At 38.7% G+C, this 22,043-nt stretch overlaps 1 protein-coding gene across 1 annotated transcript in view; it reads right to left on the reverse strand.

The window, feature by feature from the left end:
• Positions 1-20,451, reverse strand: part of pde8a (phosphodiesterase 8A) — an 83,882-nt gene extending 63,431 nt beyond the window's left edge. The window contains exon 1 of the mRNA XM_041786026.1: positions 18,986-20,451. Coding sequence (XP_041641960.1) covers positions 18,986-19,138 — 153 coding nt within the window. The 5' untranslated portion in view covers positions 19,139-20,451. The remainder of the gene's footprint in view (positions 1-18,985) is intronic.
• Between the last annotated feature and the right edge of the window lie 1,592 nt (positions 20,452-22,043).

Raw genomic sequence — 22,043 nt, forward strand, 5'->3', positions numbered from 1 at the left:
AATGTTAGATATGTTTTACATAAATCCACCTATCTGCTATTAATAAACATGATTTATGATTAAAGGGGACATATTTTACCCTTTTAAGACAAGTTTATATTGTACTCAGAGGTCCCTAAAATATGCCTGTGAAGTTTGTTGCTGAAAAACACTCTAGATTAGGATTTTTGCATGTCTAAAAACCCCTCTGTTTCAGCCCTTCTCAAAACGAGCTGTTTCTGTGTCTGTGGCTTTAAATTGTAATTTGCTGTCTAACTCTGCCCCTAACCACACCCCTCTCAGGAAATGGATGTGGTATCCTGATGTTACAATGTTACAGACATTTTCATCCAAAGTTAAGGACTTGACTGAGATTCAAACCATCAATCTCCCAGATAAAAGTCAGCAGAGTAACCCACTGAGCTATCCAGCATCTCAGCCAGCAGCAGAGAGGAAGATCAGTTGAGGAGTATGCAACTTTCTTCAAAGCGGGGAGGGCCAACCAAACCCGGGGCAGGTGCTTACTCCCCATATGACATCATGAGGGTAAAATCTGAGAATGGCTTGTTTCAGCACACATTTTCTGAAAGGTGGAGAAAGAGAGGGTGGAAGAGAATGGATTTTTCTGGTATTTGAGGGGATTGTGGACAGGCCAGGGGCACATATTTTTGTTAGAAAAGCCTGATAAAGTGATTTTTGTATAATATGTCCTCTTTAAAACACGCTAATCATCTATTCCTGATTCAAGCTGCTTTCTACATCGACTTTCCACATCAGTGTCTTTGAGAGTTCAATATACCTACATAAGAATCAACACCAAAGATCTCTTTTCTGCACAGATTTTCCACCAATCAAAACACAGCATGTTAGCATCAAACCAAGGGATGGGCAGCCCAAAAGGCCCAGAAAAGTGTAGCTAAAATATCTCAATAGCTCCCTTGTGGCCGGCTGCAGTATAGGTTATCTTTTACTCAAACCTAAGGTTGGATTAAATTCTGAAAAGAGGTCATTTGTATTAAAGCCAGTTTGGGTGAAGATACAGTATGATTCATTTCTAATAAGACTTTCAATGTTGAGTCTGAATTTATCTAAAAAGAAAAAGATATGAAAAGAAATCTGACTAATTTCACAATTCCATAAGTTTCAGCATTAGTAATGTTATGGATAAAATAAGCATTTAACAAATGATGACATACTCAGTTTTGTGTATATAAAATAAAATTCCATACAGAAACCATCGCCTGCACTGGTTACATAGCTGACATGGTGACACATGTTGAGAAAAAAAAAAAAAAAAAAAAACAACCTGTGAGGAATGCACTCAGGCAGGTGCAGCAGGTATATTAAATGATCCAGGCGTGCAGGAATGTTTAAACTATTGATTCACTACTGTTGTGTTCATGACAGTTATTTTTAATGTGGCATGTATACTCACAGTTTCCATTAAGTCATTTCCTGCTCTCCAAAGTGTAGCTGAAGTTTGATACTCCACTTATCACTCCACATGCGAAGGCTAAATGCTCTGATGTGTTTGGTAACAGCAGAGTAAGTGCATCTGGTTTAGAGGAGGTGAAAACTATTTCAGCAGCACATGCACACGTTTGATCAGAAGAATTAGAAACAAGTCATTCTTGAATCTTATTCTTATCTTTCTTCATGTGTCTCTGCTTCAGTATAGACTGTTCTCAGTGTTTAAATGTTACATTTTAATGCAATGATTGTGACAGAGCAGATATCCACACAAATGTTTACAATAACAAAATAGCTGATTAAAATTATTGTTGTTAGTCCCTTCAATTGAGATGCCACTCAAACAAATGAACTGCATGACACTAAGAAACTTATCCAGTTGTTAGGTATACCAGCTTGGCAGCATTATAATAATACAATGCAACACAACCAGTGAGCGTTGGCTACTGACAGTGTATGACACATTATTTCCCAATAGGTGGATGCATTCCAACAAGGCTAAAATTGATGTTCAACCGAGACATAAATGTGACTACATCAAAATAAAACTATGCACCTATGTGTACCTGCTTCAATCACATGTTGTGTATGTTTTGGATTATCATCTAGTGATAGGCAATTAACAGAGTTTCTATTCAAATACAATCAAGCCTGTTTATTTCCCTTTTAAATGCTGCCACATTTGTTTGGAACATGCATTTTTGGGATGAGCAGCAGAGCTGAGTATGTGGGTTGCGCCCATGAAAAATTTTCCAAATCTCAGCCAATGCCTAACAGCTTATTCTGCTGTTCCTACTGACTTGTTTTGAGCTTCTGTTTTTCCAGGTGCTGACAATCAGGTGCTTGATTTTCATCATTGGAGGCAATGTCAATGCAGAGATATTGAGATGAAATTCTGCAACCAGTCTCAATCCCATATCTCCACAGTCTGGGACCGAACTCCATCCTCCAAGATGACATGCTTGCCCCCACAGAGCGGAATTTATTAGAGACCACCAGAATTTGGGGGTGGAGAGGATGGAATGGCCTGCCAGCAGTCCTGACCTCAACCCCATTGAATACCTGTGGGATCAGCTTGTTCATGCCAGAGTAACCAACACAACCACACTGGCCGATTTGTGAATGGGACGCCATCCCACAGCAGTGTGTGACCAGGCTGGTGAGCAGCATGAGAAGGAGATGCCAGGCTGTTGTGGCTGTGTATGCTACTGAGGCTCCTGCTTGTTAAATGAATTAATTGTTAAATTGCAAATATGTTGTCTTCAGACTTCCGTCAACCAATCCACCAAACAAGAGTCAATGGCAGAATAAGCTGTTAGGCATTGGCAGAGAAGATTTGGAAAATTTTTCATGGGTGCAACCCATATGTTCAGCTCTGCTGCTCATCCTGCAAATGCATGATCCTTACAAATGTGGCACCATTTAAAAGGTAAATAAACAGACTTTCCAATGATATAAGACTTATTGCCAATCAGTATTGTTACATGAAGAAATAATCTACCTAACACAAATTTCCTTACTTTTTGTGCAAAGTTTAAATCTTGACCCATCTTTGCCCACAGACTGGGGACACTACAAGTATCTTGACTGCTCATCGTATGCTGACATCACCACTGTCTCAGCGACTGTGTGTGAGTTCACAGGTGGTTCACAATATCAACCGGCTCCCCTTCAGATAGAACTTAAGGTATGAATTTAATAACATATATAGAAAGAAAAAAAAACCCAACTGTACACATTAGTTCAGCTCAGGTTGTCAAGCTAGACAATGACGCAAGAGAAATTCTGACATGCTAGTCTTGTTGAGTCATGGTTGTGGGGTGTCTTGGACAGTGTGCTTCTGTCACACTACAAGACAGTACCAGTTCAAATTTGGGCCTGAGGTGACAATGAGCTCCAAAATTGTAATCAGGCCAAAAACTGGCTGAACTGTACTCTGGGGAGGCCTTTAGTTTGAAAAGTGAGAGAGCTACAGAAGGTGATGGGCAAAAATTTAATCAATCTCAGTCTAATGGAATCATTTGGTTTTGAGGGGTCGGATCTGCAACAATGCAAAATCCTATGCAGAATTTGCTACCACATGGCTACTCTCAAGGCATCATGAAAAATGTATTAAATCATTTAAAATGTATGACATCAAGCAACAAAAATGATTATCTCTGCCATAATCAAGCACACCTGTCATCTACCTCCCATTTATACACCTGATTACATAGCTGTTCACTTTGTTTTATTATATTTTACAATCGTTGTCTCTGCACTTATACACTAGAAGGGGCCAATGTTGATTTTTCAGAGCCAATACTGATGCCGATAATTACAAGTTCCTGAGACTGATATCCAATATTAGGGTTGTACAATGTTGTGGTTTTGCCAATATCTGAAGCCCCGATATTAACAAATTAAAGTCAGCACTGATAGTGACACCAATAATTAAATGTAGTTAAGACCTAAACCTTCAGTCCTTAAAATACACCTTAAGTTTTAAGGATAAACAAAGAAACAAAGTTCAGTCTTTAGCGCACACTTTAAGTTTAAGGAATGAGGACAAACAAAGAAAAATACTTTAGCTTACAAAGGTCTGTTGGTCTAGCCAAAAACCCCACAAAACTTATTTGTACATATGGAGCATAATTTCTGCCGATATTTACAGCTGATATATCGGCTTCTAATTTTCATATCTGCCAACACTGATAATTAACACTAAAAACCAATATCTGCCAAAACTGATACCAGGACTTCTGTTCTGATTGGCTAGTACTCATGTGACATCTGGTCAATTCCATATTGTTGTGGGCAGGGCAAATGGGGGAGACTGTGGAGAGTGAAATCAGAGCTAGAGGGACTGGCATAGCAGAGTCAGAGAGGAGCACTTTTAACATAATCAATTTTATTGGTGATAAGAAAAATAAAATGTGATACAGATATTGGTCCAAGTGCTGAATATCGACCAGGTCAATAACTGGTCAACACCTACTCACTACCTTACTGTGCATGTGTGTCTGTGCATACATAGGCTTGGAAAATGGACACAAACTTGGAGTACATGTAAAAAACCTTTTTAATGAAAACGATTCTGTAGTGCTTTAATTTATAAAAATGGAAAACCTAACTCATAGAATCATTAAAGTTTACTGAAGATCAACAAAGCCAAGTCAAGTTGTATAAAGTATTAAAATCTGTCCTAATAATGGTAATAATTTCATGTCGCATCTTCACATATAGGAAAATCAAATTGATTTAATAAAAGCAAAAAAAAACTGAAGAGACCTGTATGATCCAAAGGATCATTAATTATTGATCAGCAGATAGGCCTCCCTTCCCGTGTCTGCATCTCAGCTGCAAAAATCATTTGCATATCACACCCAAATTATTTTCACAACACAGCTCTGCTACCGGTCAATATTCAAATCACTTTTGGATAGTAAAATATAGATTTTTGCTGGAGAAAACATCACATTTGCAAAACTTTTGACCATGATGCTGTATCAACCTTAAAATGTGTCCTTGCCTTACACACACTGCTCCTACCACAAAAACAATGAGCACCATCTGTGCTCTGCCCTGTAAAAACTGTGAGGGATATATCAACTGAGAGCACAGTATATCTTCAGAGTGAAAGGCAGGACACACTCCAGAGAGTTTTGCGTCATAGCCGGTCCATTAAAACGAGGGAGGAGGTGAGCTCTGCTGGCTTAATGTGCCGTTCAGCAGGTGAATGAGAGTGTTGCGTGTTTACTACAGCCAATAAGCTGCAGGCCTGTATGCTTAAATCCTTCAAGGCTCTTGTCTGCTCAGCGCTTCTTTAGTGAAGAAAGGCTGCAAAATGAAGTCAAAGCCTCCAGAGCAGTTTGATTCTAACACACTTTCAGATCAGCAGCCAAATGTTGCACAGAAATACCCATCAGGTTTATCGTTTAGAATCAAATCTACCTGCTGCTTTTGGAAATCATTGCACAAGAAGAATCTTTCAGCAAACTGTGCTGCACACAAACCTTTCTGTAGCTTATTCTGGCTGCATAAAGAGTGGTGTGACCGAGCATGAAAATGGTCAAAGTACTCTAGTAACCAGATGCTGTTAACAAGGCTGTTAGCATTGTTAGCATGGTGTGTTGTACATAGTTAGAGCAAGCCACAATCACCACATAAGGCTCTTTTCCAGGGGAGATTAAGCACACGCCTATGGACACTGTGACACTATGCCAGAGAGATGACTCTCAGATGAACTCTTCCTCTGGAGGAACAATGATGGTGTGTTCTGTACATGCTGTACTTTTCAAAATCACCCTAAAGTGTGGGATAAGGACTTCAGAGATCCTATGGAGGGTATGCACATGACGTCACTGAACAGATCAGACGGGGCATTCACGTGGAAAACCAAAACCTTCAGATGTTTTCTTGCAAAAGCACAAAAATGGTGGACTTTAGTTTTTCTATCCAGTTAAAGTAAAAGGAAACGATGTAAAGCAAAGACTGAAAAAGGTGCTACTAATAGACATGTGGCAGAAAAAATTAAAATTGATTTGCATCATGGATCCTGACTGTTGCACAAGTGGAATATTTCAACACTGTCAGAATTGTTGAACAAATTCAAGGAGAGGAGCTCTTCCTTTGCTCACAGATTTCTAGTCTGAGACATTCTGGATACACATGGACATAAAATCACAAATACCAGTCAAAGACACCCTTTTTGAATTATCCAAATGTTTTTGTCAAGGCAGGGTATGGTAACACTGACCCTCTTAAACTGTCATACAGAATTTCATTACCAAAATTTAGTCAAGGAGTAAAAAACAAAAAGAAATATGGGAACTTCATATTTTTTTCCTTGCTAGTACTTCCAGAGATGAAACGCTCATTGACACTCTCTATAAGGAAAATCTGAAATTACAGGAAGCAATCAAAACCCTAGCTGTAAAACAACAAGCTAAGTTAAGTTTTAAGGTGATGTTTAAATCCTCGGTTGAAATACTTTAGAAACTCACAAATACACATTTAATAATCTTATCTGCACACAAAAAACTAAGTACTAAAATGGGGGTCTTTGGTTTGGTGAGAAATTTTAGGGATTTATGTAGAAGTCCCTATTCAAAGCCAAACATGAATCAGACCTTTAAAGTCCCTGTAAAGTAAAATCCAAAATGTGTGTCTTAATGAACTAGAAATGTTGGATTATGTGAAAACACTGAGATCTATGTGTTACTGAAATTACGGTTAGAAAGTGTTCACCTCTTTCCTGGTTAGGGATAATTTGGCCTGGGCAAATATAGCAGCCCACACCGTCAGTCATTGTTCGCCAGTGCCACTGAATTCATTAACAGTCAGCTACATGCTGTGTATTTGTTCATTGTGAGGTAAATTTCACAAATCTATCAGCCATGGTTGCTTATGGATCATTTAAAGAATCATAACAATGAAATTTGTGCCAGAAAACAGTAAATTTAATCCCCAACTTCAGTCTCTCTGCTCTGGCACAGAGCCAGGCAGCTATGCTCTAACCATATTTTACCGTAAGGTCAGGGGGCAAGCTAATTGCAGGAGTTTGTCTATTTTTCACTTGATCCAGATGCAGCAGGAACAAACATCTCACCTGCTGAAGGTGTGTTTTAATCCATATTTCACATCTTTAGTCCTGCGTAATTAGAAGAAGCGTGCTGTGACTGTCTCTCTACAAGCAGAAACAGTTCAATCCCTCATGTCAGCTTATATTAGCATAACGATGCTAAAATTTGGTAAAGTATCTGATGATACACCTATTCTATTTCTGCCAAGTCTGTCACAATAAAAGCCCCCAGTGCTAATCACCACTGAAGACTTTTATTTTGAAGAGCAATATCAGGAAATGGGAGTCTTTCAGCAGCAACTTAACAACAAAGATGTCATAAACCGAAGAGAGAAACTTAACTTCACACAACTCAGAAAATAAGATACAAGAAAACCTGAAGTGTAAAATACAGAATGAGAAAATGAATCTGGGACGTTTTTTGTCTGCCTGTTATGACATAAATGTGATTTTTTCTCTTAAATAAGACTTAAATAAGAGTTATAAAACAGTGGTATGGCTTGATCTAGAAGTACAAGTATCCTGTTCTTGCAGAACATGCCAAATGAAAACCTTCCAGCTAAACAGACTTTTTTTAAAGACTCCTTCAAGCCACAAAAACAAAACAATTTTTATTACATCAGCTAACTGTCTACAAATAACTGTAAGGTATAACAATACACAATTTAAAAAATATAAAAATCCAAAATGTTAATGATTCACAAGTTAACTATTTTTGTGTCTTTTAACAAATTTTATAAGTAGTCATATTTGTGCTCTTTCTTTATTAAAAACTTGCATTTTAGACTCACTATAGCACGACTGATAGCGCTTTTGGGCTAAAGTAACTGTTAACTTTATCAAAAGTAATTCAATCCATTGTCATGCAGTTAAAAAGCCACCTGGAAATAAAGAAAACTCTTAGGAACTGTACATGAAGGCCTTAGACACAGGACGTTTCCCCATAATTGATAGCTTCTTTTTCCACTTTAGTCTCCAGTTAAGATAGCCCTTCATGTCTAAAAACACAGAGCAGAAATCCACATTTAAATCGTGGTAGCATGATACAGAGACACCTGCAGATTCTCAGAGCTCACAAAGCCCAGAAAATTAGGAGCGACACGGCTGAGGAGGAGCTTAATAAGGCCACCAGTGGATCTGAGCCCACTCACATCTACATTCCTGTGAGCTTCTGAGAGAGAACAGAGAGCGGCCACAAAGTAAACACTCCCAGCGCCTTGTTTTTGAAGAATACCATTTCTATAATCTCATGAAACTATCACATGCTGACCCTATGATACTGAATTCTTAACCTGGAGGGGGAGCAGAACAAGCTTTGAATGTGGCCTTATTTGTTAAGACTATTTTGAAAACAACAGGAGGTTCTGTGTCATAAGTACATGCACCCTATTGACACCTCATCAGGGAGCGAGCTCTCTGCCATGAAGAGACTCAATGTGTCTGCACTCAGTGTGACAAAGGGATTTATTATGTTCTCCTAATTTGATTTCTGCGCAGGATCAACGCTCACCATGCAGGAGGAGACTTTGGTGTCATTATATCAAGTTTCAGAGCTGCTTGATGCTCTGGAATAGATCGGTTCTGGGAAGTAAAACATATAAATACAGCTGTAGCACATGACATCAATCACAGGACTGTGGATGCTCCATGGGCCTCATCTCGCTTCCTTTAGACTCCTTATTCTCATGTTCTAGTGGAGATAAATGACAAGGTAACAAAAAAGTACCCCCCTACAGCTCCTGCAGACACTCCAGACAGGAAGGAAAACATTGTCACACTGATGATGACGTTTGTTTAAATAAAACAGAATGAAAAGCTACAGTCATATTCTAAGGCTCTTCAAGTCATCCAAGAAGTTTACTTTATGTCTGTGAATTTACAAAGGGTGACAGACACATTGTAAATAAATGTAGAAAATTAAAAAAAATGTTTTGGCCTGCTTTTTGAAAAATATCCTCATTCAACATTACCAAGGACTGATAGAGGACTGATAGGTCTGTAACGCCTGTATGCTAAATATGAAGCTACAGCCAGAGCTGGTTAGCTTGTACAGACTTGGAAAAAAAAGGGGAAATAGCATAGACTGTGAGATGAACGTAGTTGCAGTGACTTCACCCATTGATTTCTGAGGCAGCTCTGAAGCAATTGCTGTCCCCATGTTAGAAGGCAGTCCCAAACTTCCTTCCTTCCTTCCATCCATCCATCCATCCACCCACCCATCCATTCATCCAACTAGAGCCAATCCAAGCTGTCATTGGCCAAGAGGCTGGGTACACCTTGTACTGGTTGCCAGTCAGTAATTAAGCAACACACAGAGACAAACAAGGTCACACTCACATCTATGGGCAATTTAGAGTCACCAGTGAACCTATACAGTACGGCTTTAGTCTGTGGAGGGAGCCAGACTACCTAGAGAACCCATGCATTGAAAAAACATAAAAACTCATGTCTGACAAGGATTTGAACAAGTATTCTTGCTGTGACAGCAAAACTGCACTATCCACTGCACCACCATGCAGCCCAGCCATGCTCCAAATTATGCAGTATTCTTACATCCATCTATCTATACCACTTATCCTGTGTGGGGTTGTGGGGGGAGTGGGGGGCTATCCCAGCTGTCATTGGACAAGAGGCGGGGTACACTCTGGACTTATTGCCGGTTAATCGCAGGGCTGACATATAAAGACAATCAACCAGGCACACTCACACGTATGGGCAATTTAGAATCACAAATTAACCTAACCACCATGTCTTTGGTGGTGGGAGGAAGCCGGAGCACCCAGAGAGAGCATTGGACTCCGTACAGAAAGGCCCTGACTGGGAAGCACCATGCAGCCCCTACAGGATTCTTACTGTAGTTCTTCAAAACAACTTCAACCTTTGTGCAGTTTAAACACAGATATAGATATGAGCTACTCAGTACAATTTAAGTTTTTGTGCCAGGCTGTAAACCTGCTTATTCATGCTGTAGAAATGAACATTATATTATGGCTGTTAATGAGACTTGTAGGGCTTTTAAAGTCAGCATCTTTGAGAATTTACACTGGAGGTTGCCGACTGAAAAAAGGCAATTACCCTTGCTCTGTGCTTACCAGCTCTTTTAAAGCTAACTCAATGACACATATATCTTTTTAGTTTAATCTAGAGATGCATCAATTCTTGACATCATTGCTGATGCTGATACTGATGTTTGAAGCAACAATTAAACCGATGGCCAATACCAATGCAATTTTTTAATCACCTCGTCTAGTCTAACACTCCATTATTACGTCATTTTCTCTCATGTTAGATCATTAAAACAGGTCACAGTTTGCCCAATAGGTCACATCTTCTGCCCAATAATAAATCTCTTCTCTAAATCAGCTGTGAGGTGTTCATATCCACATTATTTTTGGTCGATGTTGACAAAAAGGCCAACGATGGCCGATTCTGATGTTAAACCGATGTATCTGTGCATCTGTAGTTTAATCCCTATTGAAGTTTAAGGGAAGAAGTTCACACTTGCACTTCTATGTCTATGTTACACCACTTATTTGCCTGCAAGTAACTCTGTGTTCATGAAAACTTCACAGCACAAACACACTGGCCAAAGGGTTATTACAATATCAAATATTTAAACTCTGATACAATAATAGAAAAATACAATTATATCAATACTTGATTCTATACCAGGGTAACTAAAATAGAAGTACTAGTCACCCAATATTGGATATTTTTGTTTTTAATGACCAAAAGGTGAAGTAAACCAAATACATTGGCAACATTGGTAATGGAACATTACCACTGTATATGTGCAATGTGAACAGTTTCAACTTCCTCTGTTTTAAGGTTATATGGACGTCCCCTGTGAATCTGACTAGACCACTGCTGCTAAAATATGACTGGGTTAAACTATGACTGACCTGTAGTTTTTTCTTTAACAAAAAGAAGAGATCAAATCATTGAACAAGAACATTAAAGTTTCAGAAAGTATCAAAGTATGGACAACTTTGACAACCTTAATTGGTAATGTTTGTGCCAAGGACTTTTATTTTTGTTGCTTATAAATATCACTTCATTTTTACCAGAACAATATCAAAGTTTTAAAAACCTGGTGTTGCAACACTCCTGACTTAAATTTTATAACAGAGCTTAAATCTGAAGAAAAGGTGCCTTTAATACTCCTGTAAACAGAATTGATGACCCAGTAAAAGAAACTGTCTGTGAAGCTCAGGAACGAGAAAAGCTATGGGTCATCATCTGATTCTTGACCGGTGAATGATTTAGAAGAGCTGTTAGTTTTACAAGCGGCAAAACATCCAACAGTCCAAATGCTACGCAAAGCTAGCAAGCTGTTAGCACCACTTATTTTTAGTGTGCAGAATATAACAGCAGTATCTGACTCTTGAAGAATGAGATAAGCATAAAAAACATTCTCAAATTATTTCTGCGACAAACATGTGGGCTTTGTGTTGATGTTTTTGTCCGTTTAGCATCACAACTTCTCCTCTGTGAGACTCAGACTGCTAACTGTGGCAGCCTGCCAGAGGTTAGTGCCATGCTCTGAGCTATAAAAGCCCATTGTACATATACACATGACATCCTTGATAGACACAGATAAGCAGAGTCCAGCACTCGATCCAATCAGCAGCTGTCAAGACAAAGACAACAGCAGGGCCATTGAAGTCAGAGGGACGTTAGCATTTCTATGGGGGGCCGTTCCTACTGTGCATTAAATCATAAATGTCACTGTCATGGTTTTAAAAGAGCAGTCAGATAGATGATGGGTGTCTGGTGATCAAATTGTAAGCAAAATTTTTATCAAGAGCAAAAAAAAGAGAAGAGTAGAGAAAGTTTGATACGTAACGAAAGAAAGTGAAAGAGAGAGACAGAAAAAGAGCCAATATCAGTCTGCCTCCTCTCAGCCAGCAGAAAAAGCACAGTGGATTAATTCATCACCATGCCGAGCCTTTGCCCTGCTCTGGAATAAATTACCCAATGACTCTAGACTTAGACTAAACACACACACACATACACACTGCAGACCAGAGAAGACACACAAAAAATAGCGAAAGAGAAACAGGACAAATGGAGAGAAGCTGCCCAGGTCACCTGTGTATCATCAAACTTCACGCTCTTTTAGATCTCTGATGTGTCACATGTGGCGTTGGGTCAAGTCAGTAACGCTTCAGTGTTTCCCTCAGTGAAGTTTTAGTTTAGAAAAGCGACTACATGTGCCGTGTCAGTGCTGAGGATGGGTGGGAGTCTAAGGTACAGGTACAGCGATTCCACTACTTTGGTAAAAGCGGGCAGAGATTCAGAAAGTTTTCTCTTCGCGTCTTTAATAGCACTTTTTAGGGGATGTACTATATTATTGTATGATAAAAGTATCAGCAGATATTTGCCTTAAAATGTTGATTATTGGTATTGGGATAAATAAACATTTTACAACCAATATACTGGCTGTAAATATCAACTATATGTATGAAGATGTTTATGGAGTTTAGGTAGGAAAAACAGACTAATGTCAGCTGAAATGAAGCTCAGCATTAGTTCATGCAGGACACCGTAGTCATACTTCCAGCCGTGATCAGCTGAAGGCCAGCTGATTCCTATCATCACGCCCCAGCTCCCACAGCCAATCACGGCTCTTTCTCTCAACACAGCGGTGTATTTAAATATGAAATGCTTCTCACTAACCCCTGCCGGCATTAATGCTGATGCACCACGCTGCTGCTGCTGGCAAGAAAAAATCAGTACAGCATAGTATCGCAATATTTTGTCTGGTGATATATGGTATCGTCTCGTCCACCAAGTATCTTTTTTTTTTCAAATTAATTACTAATATGAACTGAAGTCCATGATAATGGAAAAATAAAATCAATTGTTAGGGCAATTGTTTGTCCAGTGAGGTAGGCAGAGGTGACAGTCATAGAGCAGGAGAAAGTTAGTAACACAAACATGACAGCACCAGGGGGAAGGACATTTGGAAATCAGGGCAAAAATGAGATTGACATGACACATGAGGTTTGCAAGAAGTGCAACATGAAAATAAAATACTGTGGAAATACGAAAAACATGAGAGCAAGAGAATGCTAAATCAACTAAACAGCTGAAAAATGGTGTAGATCGCAATATATGATATCACAATACTCACTGTATTGCAAAATGTTGAAAATCCCAATAATATAGAATGGTGACCAAAGTATCGTGATAATATCGTATCGTGGGGCCACTAGTGACTCCCACCCCTAGTTATCATGAATGTATCCATCCATGTGGAGGTTTCTAGCTATACGCTCCCTGGAAAGTCAAAGCATGTTGCTTGGCTTGCCCAGGGAGCATCTTTTGAGCAGAGCCTTCTCTTCCAAGTAAAACTGAATATCCATGTTGCAACAAGATGGTAAAATGTATGATGAGACTGTTCCCGAATGAACTCTGTTTATTTGTTCATCCTCAGCCCTCATCCCCAGGTTTTAGCCTGAACTTCATCTGTATCACATCAGTACTAGTTAAAATGAATTTGTAAATACTGGAATATGGCAAAAATTGGCAAAAATCCAGCATTGCGTGTCTCTTGAAGTTTTCAATTCATACAGAGAGGTAACTCCAAAACTGACTGAATCAAAGGAGGGGAGAGCTACTTGATTTCTTTTGGTGGGTGGGGGGTGATAAAAGCGGACTAGGTTTGTCATGAATCCTGAGCCTAGTTAAAGCACAAAATGTTGCGTACAGATTTGTCAGCTTGCTAATAGACCTCTCCACACAAACAATTAAAAAGAGAGCACAACAGCCTAAAAGACACAGGCTGATTATTTCATATGGCCAATATTTACAGTAGGAAAAGCTAGAGGCAAAACACAAGTATAATTGTACAACATTGGAAAAAATTGTAGGGGTGCACAAGATTGTTTTTTGGCAACATCCAATATGCCAATTTTTCCAAACTCCTTTTAGCCAATACTGCTACAGATACGGAAAACTTTTTTTATTATTATTATAAAAACACCAAGTGTCTCCAGGGCAAAAAAAGAAGAGGCAGAGTCAGGCGGAGCTGAGTGAAGAGATGTAGACAGTCTGGAAGTTGTTTTACATTTGGTAGTTGTTTTCAAAATGTTCAGGGCTCATAGTGGGTCCTCTTGAGTGCGTGGTGCCCTTGTCAACCAGCTTTACTTGTAGGTACACTTGTTTATTTTAGTGAAATTTAGACCAATATACAATTTAGACTGCTGATATGTATGGCCAATATATCAGCTGTAAATATTAGTGCAAATGTTCATATGTGCGGATATCAATAATTAACTCTTTAAGCTAATATCTGCTAATAAAAATATTATGACTACAATATCATACATCCCCAAAAAGTATATACCATTGCACAATGTTATCGGTATGATATCAGTATCAGTAGTTATTAGCTTTAAAAGTGAATTATTGGTATTGGAAGATATGGACATTTCTGCCAATATTTAAAATCAATATTTTATTTGTAAATTCTGTGTGTCATAATAAATGCATATCGGTTCCAAATATCAGTTATCGGCCTTATGAACCACTATCAATCTGTATCGGTGTCAGCCCTGACAAACCAATTTCAGAAGATGGATGAACAAGCTTGTGGATTTTTAGGCTGGACCAGACCTACTTCTGAAGTCCTTTCTTTATTCCTTACACTTTAAAGTGTGTTTTAAGGACTGAAATATATTCATTTGTTCATCATCAAACTTTAAATTGTGTGTTTTAAGGACTCAGTCTTTGGTCAAAGTGCTTTTAATGTTTTTGCTCAGTTGTCTTGTTCTGAGTTACAGGGTCATTTTAAACTTGAGCGTGTATTAGTTTAGAGATTTCAAATCTAGAATTAGGGAACACTTGGCCAGTGTGTGCACGTGTTTTTCTGCTGAAAGCTGCTGATTTGTTGATTGATGTAACCTTTGGTTTATGTCCTGTTTAATTTCATATGTGTGAAACTTATGCCGCTGTCTTGGCCAGGACTTGTAAAAGAGATTTTTGTATCTCAATGGGAGATAATCCTGGTTAAATAAAGGTTAAATAAATAAAATAAGAAATAAAATAAGGTTTAAGTCTGAGCTACATTTATATATCAGTACTGATATCAGTAGCAACTAAAGATATTCTGTAAATATAGGCATATTGAATATTGGCAAAAATCAAATATTGTGCATCCACAGTTCTAAGTTTCGATAGCATTATAGTCAAATCAATCAATTCCTAAAGTCCTTTGCACTCAGTATGCACAATTTCTGTTTTTTCAGTTATCAAAATCTGCAAACTCCTGTCTAAGTTGCACCAAAACTTGTCAGACACTGTGCACCTATCCTAAAGATGTAGTATTTTCAAAGCTTTGGCACTTTTTAATTATATGGTTAATAATATAAAATAATTTGCATCTTTTGAAACCATGTTATAGAAAAGGGTTGAAGAAGTGAACATTTAGACAACCTTAAAGCAGACTGGAAGAGTCAAGGGCAGATAAATGGTGTTGTGTTTGGCTGTGGTCTTTCTCTGTCTGTTTGGCCACTCACACACAAACACACACACTCTCAGTGACCACTATCACAGGACCTTGTACTTGAGCCTTATCATCGCCGGAGCAGCCCAGATGGTAACACAGCCTTGACAAAGACTCACATCACACTTCCAAACTTCTATTGAATGTTTCTCACACCGCAGACACCAGCACATGCGCCTTTCACCTCTCTCTTTCTCCGTCCTCTGAGCAGAAAACAAATGTAAACAAACATAAAGCATAGATTTTTTTAAAGGCTTTTGGAGGCTTTTTGCATTTTATTCATGTACGCTCAAGAGACAGGAAGAAAAAGAGCGGGGGAGACGTACCAAACAGTGCCTAGGTCAGGCTTCAAACCTGAGACCAGTGTGTCAAGGATTGTAGCCTCTGTATATGCATGCCTGCTAAACCAGTACCCATGGCTCATTTTTAACAATCTTTAAAACACTGTGTATTCAGCTGTGACTGATGGGGTTCTCTGAATGACCAGTACTTTTGCACTAACCACAGAGCTGCTGTCTTAAATCAAATACAAGACCTTTCTAAGACACAACAAAGGAAATATTAATACAATTTTCACATGCAGTGTTGCTAGTTTTTGGATTTCTCTGCCCCCCATTCCCAGTCATTTCTATCTTGGAGAGAAATTTCCTTAAACTTGCTTTTCCTCATCTTCTCCCTCTCTTTTTTTTATTCATGCTTTGCGAACGTGGTGTGAATCATGCTAAGTCAAACTGTCATTTAAAATTTAAGACCTCCCAAAAGTAAAAACAAGATGTAGACCTCGCGGTTAAAAACTCCAATTTTAGTGTCTACAGTGTCTTGAGGATCCACAGAACCCTGTAACCACACACTTAAAAAAACAAACTCCATTATTTTGATGATCAATAGTATTGAAAAGTACCAAAGCTTTAAAACCTTAATCTATTCTGTAAAAGAGTACGTCGAAGATGTAAGCAAACTCTATACAAACTTTTGTATACTGTCTAAACTGCAGAGATACATAGAAGGGTTGTGATCCATTATTCAGCACCTAAGACTTCTATTTTGTTGGTGTATCAAGATAAGTACTGATATTGTGTGATTGTTGCTAGAATCATATCAAATCTTAAAATGTCTGATATTGTGACATCCTTAGTGGCTACTTGCAGGTGTGTGCAGATGCCCATGGATTGTGTGTGTGTGTGTGTGTGTGTGCTCCCTGAAGAATCAAAATGACACACAACAGGACTCAAACATGCACACGGGCCATATGAGCTAAAAATGTGATAACTGGACACAGACTATTTCAGATCATTTGGCTAAAATACTCTGAAAACTGTACGAGCGCTCCAACCATTTTTCCCCATTATTGATAAATCTGCCAATACCCCTTTTGTCAGTGGGTCTAAAAATAGAACAAGCTCAATTTTTCACTCATACAATTTCCCAAAGCCAAATGTGAAATACTGAACTGTTTGTTTTGTCTGACTAACAGCTCAAATACAAAGTTAAACACTTTACACCAACACAAGATAAAGAAAAGCATCAAATCTTTGTGTTTGAGAAGCTTGCAGCAGGTACTGCCGCAGCATTATTGTTTGAAATAGCCCTTTACAACTAATGATTTATTAAAAATAGTAGCAGATTAAATTTCTGTCTATCAACAAAATAATTATTCGATTATTGGTTTGGAGGCTGCTTCAGTGAAGTGAATTGAGGTCTGGTAAAGCTCAACTTTTTCAAATAAAGAAGTGGCATCTCATTAAAGTTTCCATTCTCAAATATGTTCCAGATGAAATTCAAAATTGCAGAAGGCCTTATTAAATCCAGTTGGTGCACATACACGAATGGCACTTATTGATCTCTTTAAGGGGAGAAAAAAATCAAAAGTGCAACAACAAGCAGCAGCAGGATGTGTCACTGAGCTCTGAATGCAAAACAGGAGAGCTCATTTAAATATGATCCTTCTATGAGTGAGGCTGTAACTTACTGTCTATACATTACAGTAAGAGTGAAACCTCTGGCACACGCTGGGGCTGACTGCAAAGGACATTAAAGATGACACCTTCCAGAGCAGGGATTAACCATTTCCAGCTGAAGGAGATTTGTATACCATTAGTCTAACTCAATCAGGGGACTAATTCAATCAAAGGCACAGTGGGTGTCTTGACATGGGGGCATCTGTCACACTGACTTCTCACTGCATCCCGCACTGACATTTGGCCACAAAATTCAGCTTGACAGAGGCCCCTCAAATAGCCTGCGGTCTATCACACAAACGCACACATAGTCAGGGAAAAAGCAACAAAAAAAAAAAAAAACGCTATTAAATTCACACAATCACACTTTTTTTTTTTTTACACTGATGTTCTGTGTTTGCAGACGCTTGCAGATGCTAACATTACAGTACAAGCTTCCTCTGAATTTATTATCATACACCACTGCTTGATGCTTTTACATTACTGCTACAATGCAATGAAACCTTCTCACTTTTATTGAATACTGATAGGTTGCACTTTGTGCATATTTAACCTCTAACACAATGCATAAAAGTCAAATAATACCCAGAATCACTGTCATCATCCTGATTAGAAACACCTATTTAGTCCCAGGATTCAAGCAGGCGCGACACATTTCGTTGTTCTCTGTTAGTGTAATTATTTTTGGGCCAATACACAAATGGGACTGTTATTTTTTGCCATGATGTAATAAAGTGATGGCAAACTTTTTGGTATTGTAACTCAATCTTTTTCAGACTCCTTGTTTCAGATGTGCATGTCAAACTGAAAGGTAATTTTTGTTTCTATGAATGACTTGTCTGAATTTACATAAGAGAAACAAAGTTTAAACCTCGATAAGAGACGACAGATCACTGAGAGGAATAAAGGTGAATCAGAGGCCAACTGAAAGAAAACGTGTGTAGCAACAGATGCCAGAGCTTTATGCTAAGATTTAGAGTACAAAATGCACATGAAGCAACTGAAAGTGAAGCAAATGTTTGCTTTATCCACTGTTACATAAAAACTAGAAAGAGAACAATGTGGCAGGTTAGTGCGGAGGCCTGTGACCCTGTGACCTTTTGCTGAGTGAGTGTATCATGGCCTAGTTTCTCTGGGTTCTAAAAAAGCAAAAGGTGTGCTGTCAAGCACTGTTAGAAGTGAAATCAAATGAAAGGTATGCAGTAAATTAGTCAGAAAACCGTTATAATATAGAGGCTGGGCCTGTTGTACATCAAGATGAAGTAATTTTACTGTTTTTTTCTGTCATATTCCTTGAAATCTAGTCTGCTTTCTCTATAACACTGACATGAAACGTGGGTTTTATGCAGATAGTATTCCTAAAACTGCTTATCTCTAGAAAGATATGGTTGTTTCAGCTATGGAGATGAGGCCTACTGCAGAAACTTTATGTAACACACACTCCTCACCCTTACACACAGTTTGTTCTTGTGTCTCTGTAAATGTAATGAGTGTGTGCTCCCTCACCTTGCAGCTCGGGGGTTTCAGGGGTAGTCCCGAGGCAGGATTTCCTTGATGCTGAGTGGTATTAGTCTGCTGGGGTGAGTGGGAATCCTCGGACTCTTTTCCACTGTGGTAGACCACCCTATCAGAGATATGAATACTTGAAGCACAGCCCATGCTTCAGCCCACTTCAGCCTTCTTCTGTTTTTTGCGCAAGTGCTTTACTTTGAGGCTACCAGAGTGTCATTCGCCCTCTTTTTGTAGTGTTTTTAAGCTCCACTCTTCCTCCTTAGGTTTTCATGTCTTTAAATATATATATATGTATATATATATATATAAATACATATATATATATATGTGTATCATCTAGGCCACAGCAAAGCCAGTCCTCCAGTTTCTCTGACACAAGGCATGAATAATATATCTTTCTATCCCCCACCCCCCTGACCAGGAAGCTGATTTCCTCCCTCTGCTTTTTCACATGAACTTAATTGGAGATGTTTAATCAAAGCAGCTGTCTTCTCCTCGAAAACTTAGATCCCGTTATTCTTCAGCAGACGGTTTTATCCCACACTCCTGTTCCTCTTCAAGCCTTCTTCGTACCACATCACCATTTTCTCCTCACAACTTCACTGTTATCAAGTAGGCCCTGAAAGAAACACACACGCACACAAACACACACACGCACACAAACCACGCAGTGTCCCCCCTCTGCCTGCTTCATGCAATAGTTTTATCCATTTTTTGTGTCCAGGGTTTCACGTGTAGTCTTCCTCCCCCACCCCGGAGCCATCAAAAATGATGCTTTTTCTCTCTCTTTCTGTTAAACAATCCGCTTGGCCACTCCAGCTCAAGACACGGGCCATAAACCGGCTCTCACGACACTTTGCTCCAGTCCTGAGCAGTTCATCATCAACAGGCTGAAATATTCACACTGCAGGCTCTTATTCTGGACACTCGCTCCGATGTCAAACACCCTCCGTCAAACATAATGCCATTTAGACCAGCTGGATACTCCATTTATCACAGATTTAGGAAGCGGAGAAATCTTGGTGGATGCCTTGTATTCTCCATTCAGGCATCCGCTGCCCGGTTGAGGATGATCCGCCTGCTATAAGAGGTCCAAACCGGGTGCAATTGGTTACAGCCTTACCAGGATCCGCGATTTTTCTCTCATTTTGTGGCAGGAAAAAAAAGGATGAAGAGGCTGTCAGATTGTGATATGTGGAGGTACCACCTCTGGAGAATGCAATCGCTTCAGAGAGAGACACACAGAGGAAAAAAAATCTAAAAAAAAAAAGAAAAAAAAGAAAAGAAACAAGACCGCTCCGTGTCCACAAGTTTCAGATGTGAAATCAGGGACGGCAGGATCGTCCACGGTTGACGCTAGCGGAGGTAAGGCAGAATCGAGCTACATAATGCTGATTTTATGTTTGTCTTTTCTCTGCCTTTTCTGGCGTTTGCCCTTCCAATTCTTCAGCACTGCTTGACAGCGGCACATCCAATAAAAGCACCCGCAAGGATTGACCTACAGCCTTTACTGACGTTAATGCAAATGAGCTCGGCGCAGCTAATCGGCGTCGTGCTCTGCGCCGCTGGGTGGTCCTCCGCTTTCCGTGGGAACTTTGAAAGCAGGAAAAGGAGCTGTGAGAGAGGAGTGCAGAGCTGGCTGCTGCCTCTCTGTCTGAATATTTTCGCGGAAAATGCGTGGAAAAAGGAATGCAAACGATAAAGGCGAGTTTTTGGCGCATATATGTGCAGTAAAACGACGACGTTTTAAGCTAAGGGTTAAACGTTTTTGAACACGCAGTGAAACTGTTTGAGTTCGATCTCAAAGCTATGGAATGTCTACAGGGACAAAATTAATAACGTAACAAAAGCGAAATATTATTCAAAAAAATAGTCAAGCATTCCAAAAAAATTATAGTTTTTGAATTTATAAACATAATTATAAAAATATTATAATAATAAGACAACTATGTTTGTTTATATGGGGGAATGAACTGTTTTATTGTTTGTTAATTTTAGCCATGTTGGCATCAAGAATTGGTAAATGAGGCTTTCAAGTTTAAGGTTTTTGGTTGTTACTGGTCCTAAAATAGACCATAATTTGATGGTAAGTTTCAGGTTGAAAAGAAATAGAGGTTAAAGAATGCCAAGTAATCAAAGTAATATCCATAACCATAGGCATATGGAGGGGTGGCTTCTGGGGCTTTAGCCCTGAACGTTTTCTTAAAAGCCCCAAATCTTTCAGGTTGGTTAAAAGTAGGGCTGGGAAGTTAATCAAAATGTATATTGAATTGGAATATTCTTGTTGTTGTTTTCTGGCAAAAATTTAAAACTAGTATTAGCAGATTTTTAGAGCCAAACTACTGTTGTAAATGTTGGCAGAAGTTGTCATAACTTTGAATACGATAATTCACTTTTATAGCTTGTATCTGCCTATACCAATATCATACTGATAATATCATGCCTTCCATATAAAGCCTACTTTAAACATAACATTTTCATTAAGTAACCTAATCTTACCACCAAAACAGCATGACACTGCCTTATTCTGTTTTCATTTACATCATCTTATCCATAAATTCCATTATTTCTTGGTTTGATGGTTCAATGAACTGAAAGAATACATTTCATTTAACTAAAAAGGTTTTTGATGCAGTCAAAAAACTAACTACTTATATTTTCATTTCCAAATCCACAGATAAAATAACTCGAAAACATCTGTCTTATATCTACCACAAGCCTGTATGATCGTTTCTATTTTCAAATTCTGGATCCTTCCAGAGGTTTACATTACATCAGCACTGATGTGGTGTTCCACTGTTGTTTTTATGGTGCTGTTTGACCTGTCTGCTGCCTGTCTGCATCATTTTTGTTGACATTTACAGTGTCAGGTGATTTACTGTTTTTAAAAAAACTCACTTTTCAGGTCCCTGATTATTGAAATGATATGAGTTCACTTCAGTCCTTTTATTGTTTACAGTATCTCAAGCTTACAAAATAAAGACAAAAACTTCTTTCTCACATTTTATTAGAACTTTATCTATCTGTTTGGAATATCATTTGCATACACGCA

The sequence above is a fragment of the Cheilinus undulatus genome, linkage group 1, assembly GCF_018320785.1.
Source record: "Cheilinus undulatus linkage group 1, ASM1832078v1, whole genome shotgun sequence".
Taxonomy (NCBI): domain Eukaryota; kingdom Metazoa; phylum Chordata; class Actinopteri; order Labriformes; family Labridae; genus Cheilinus; species Cheilinus undulatus.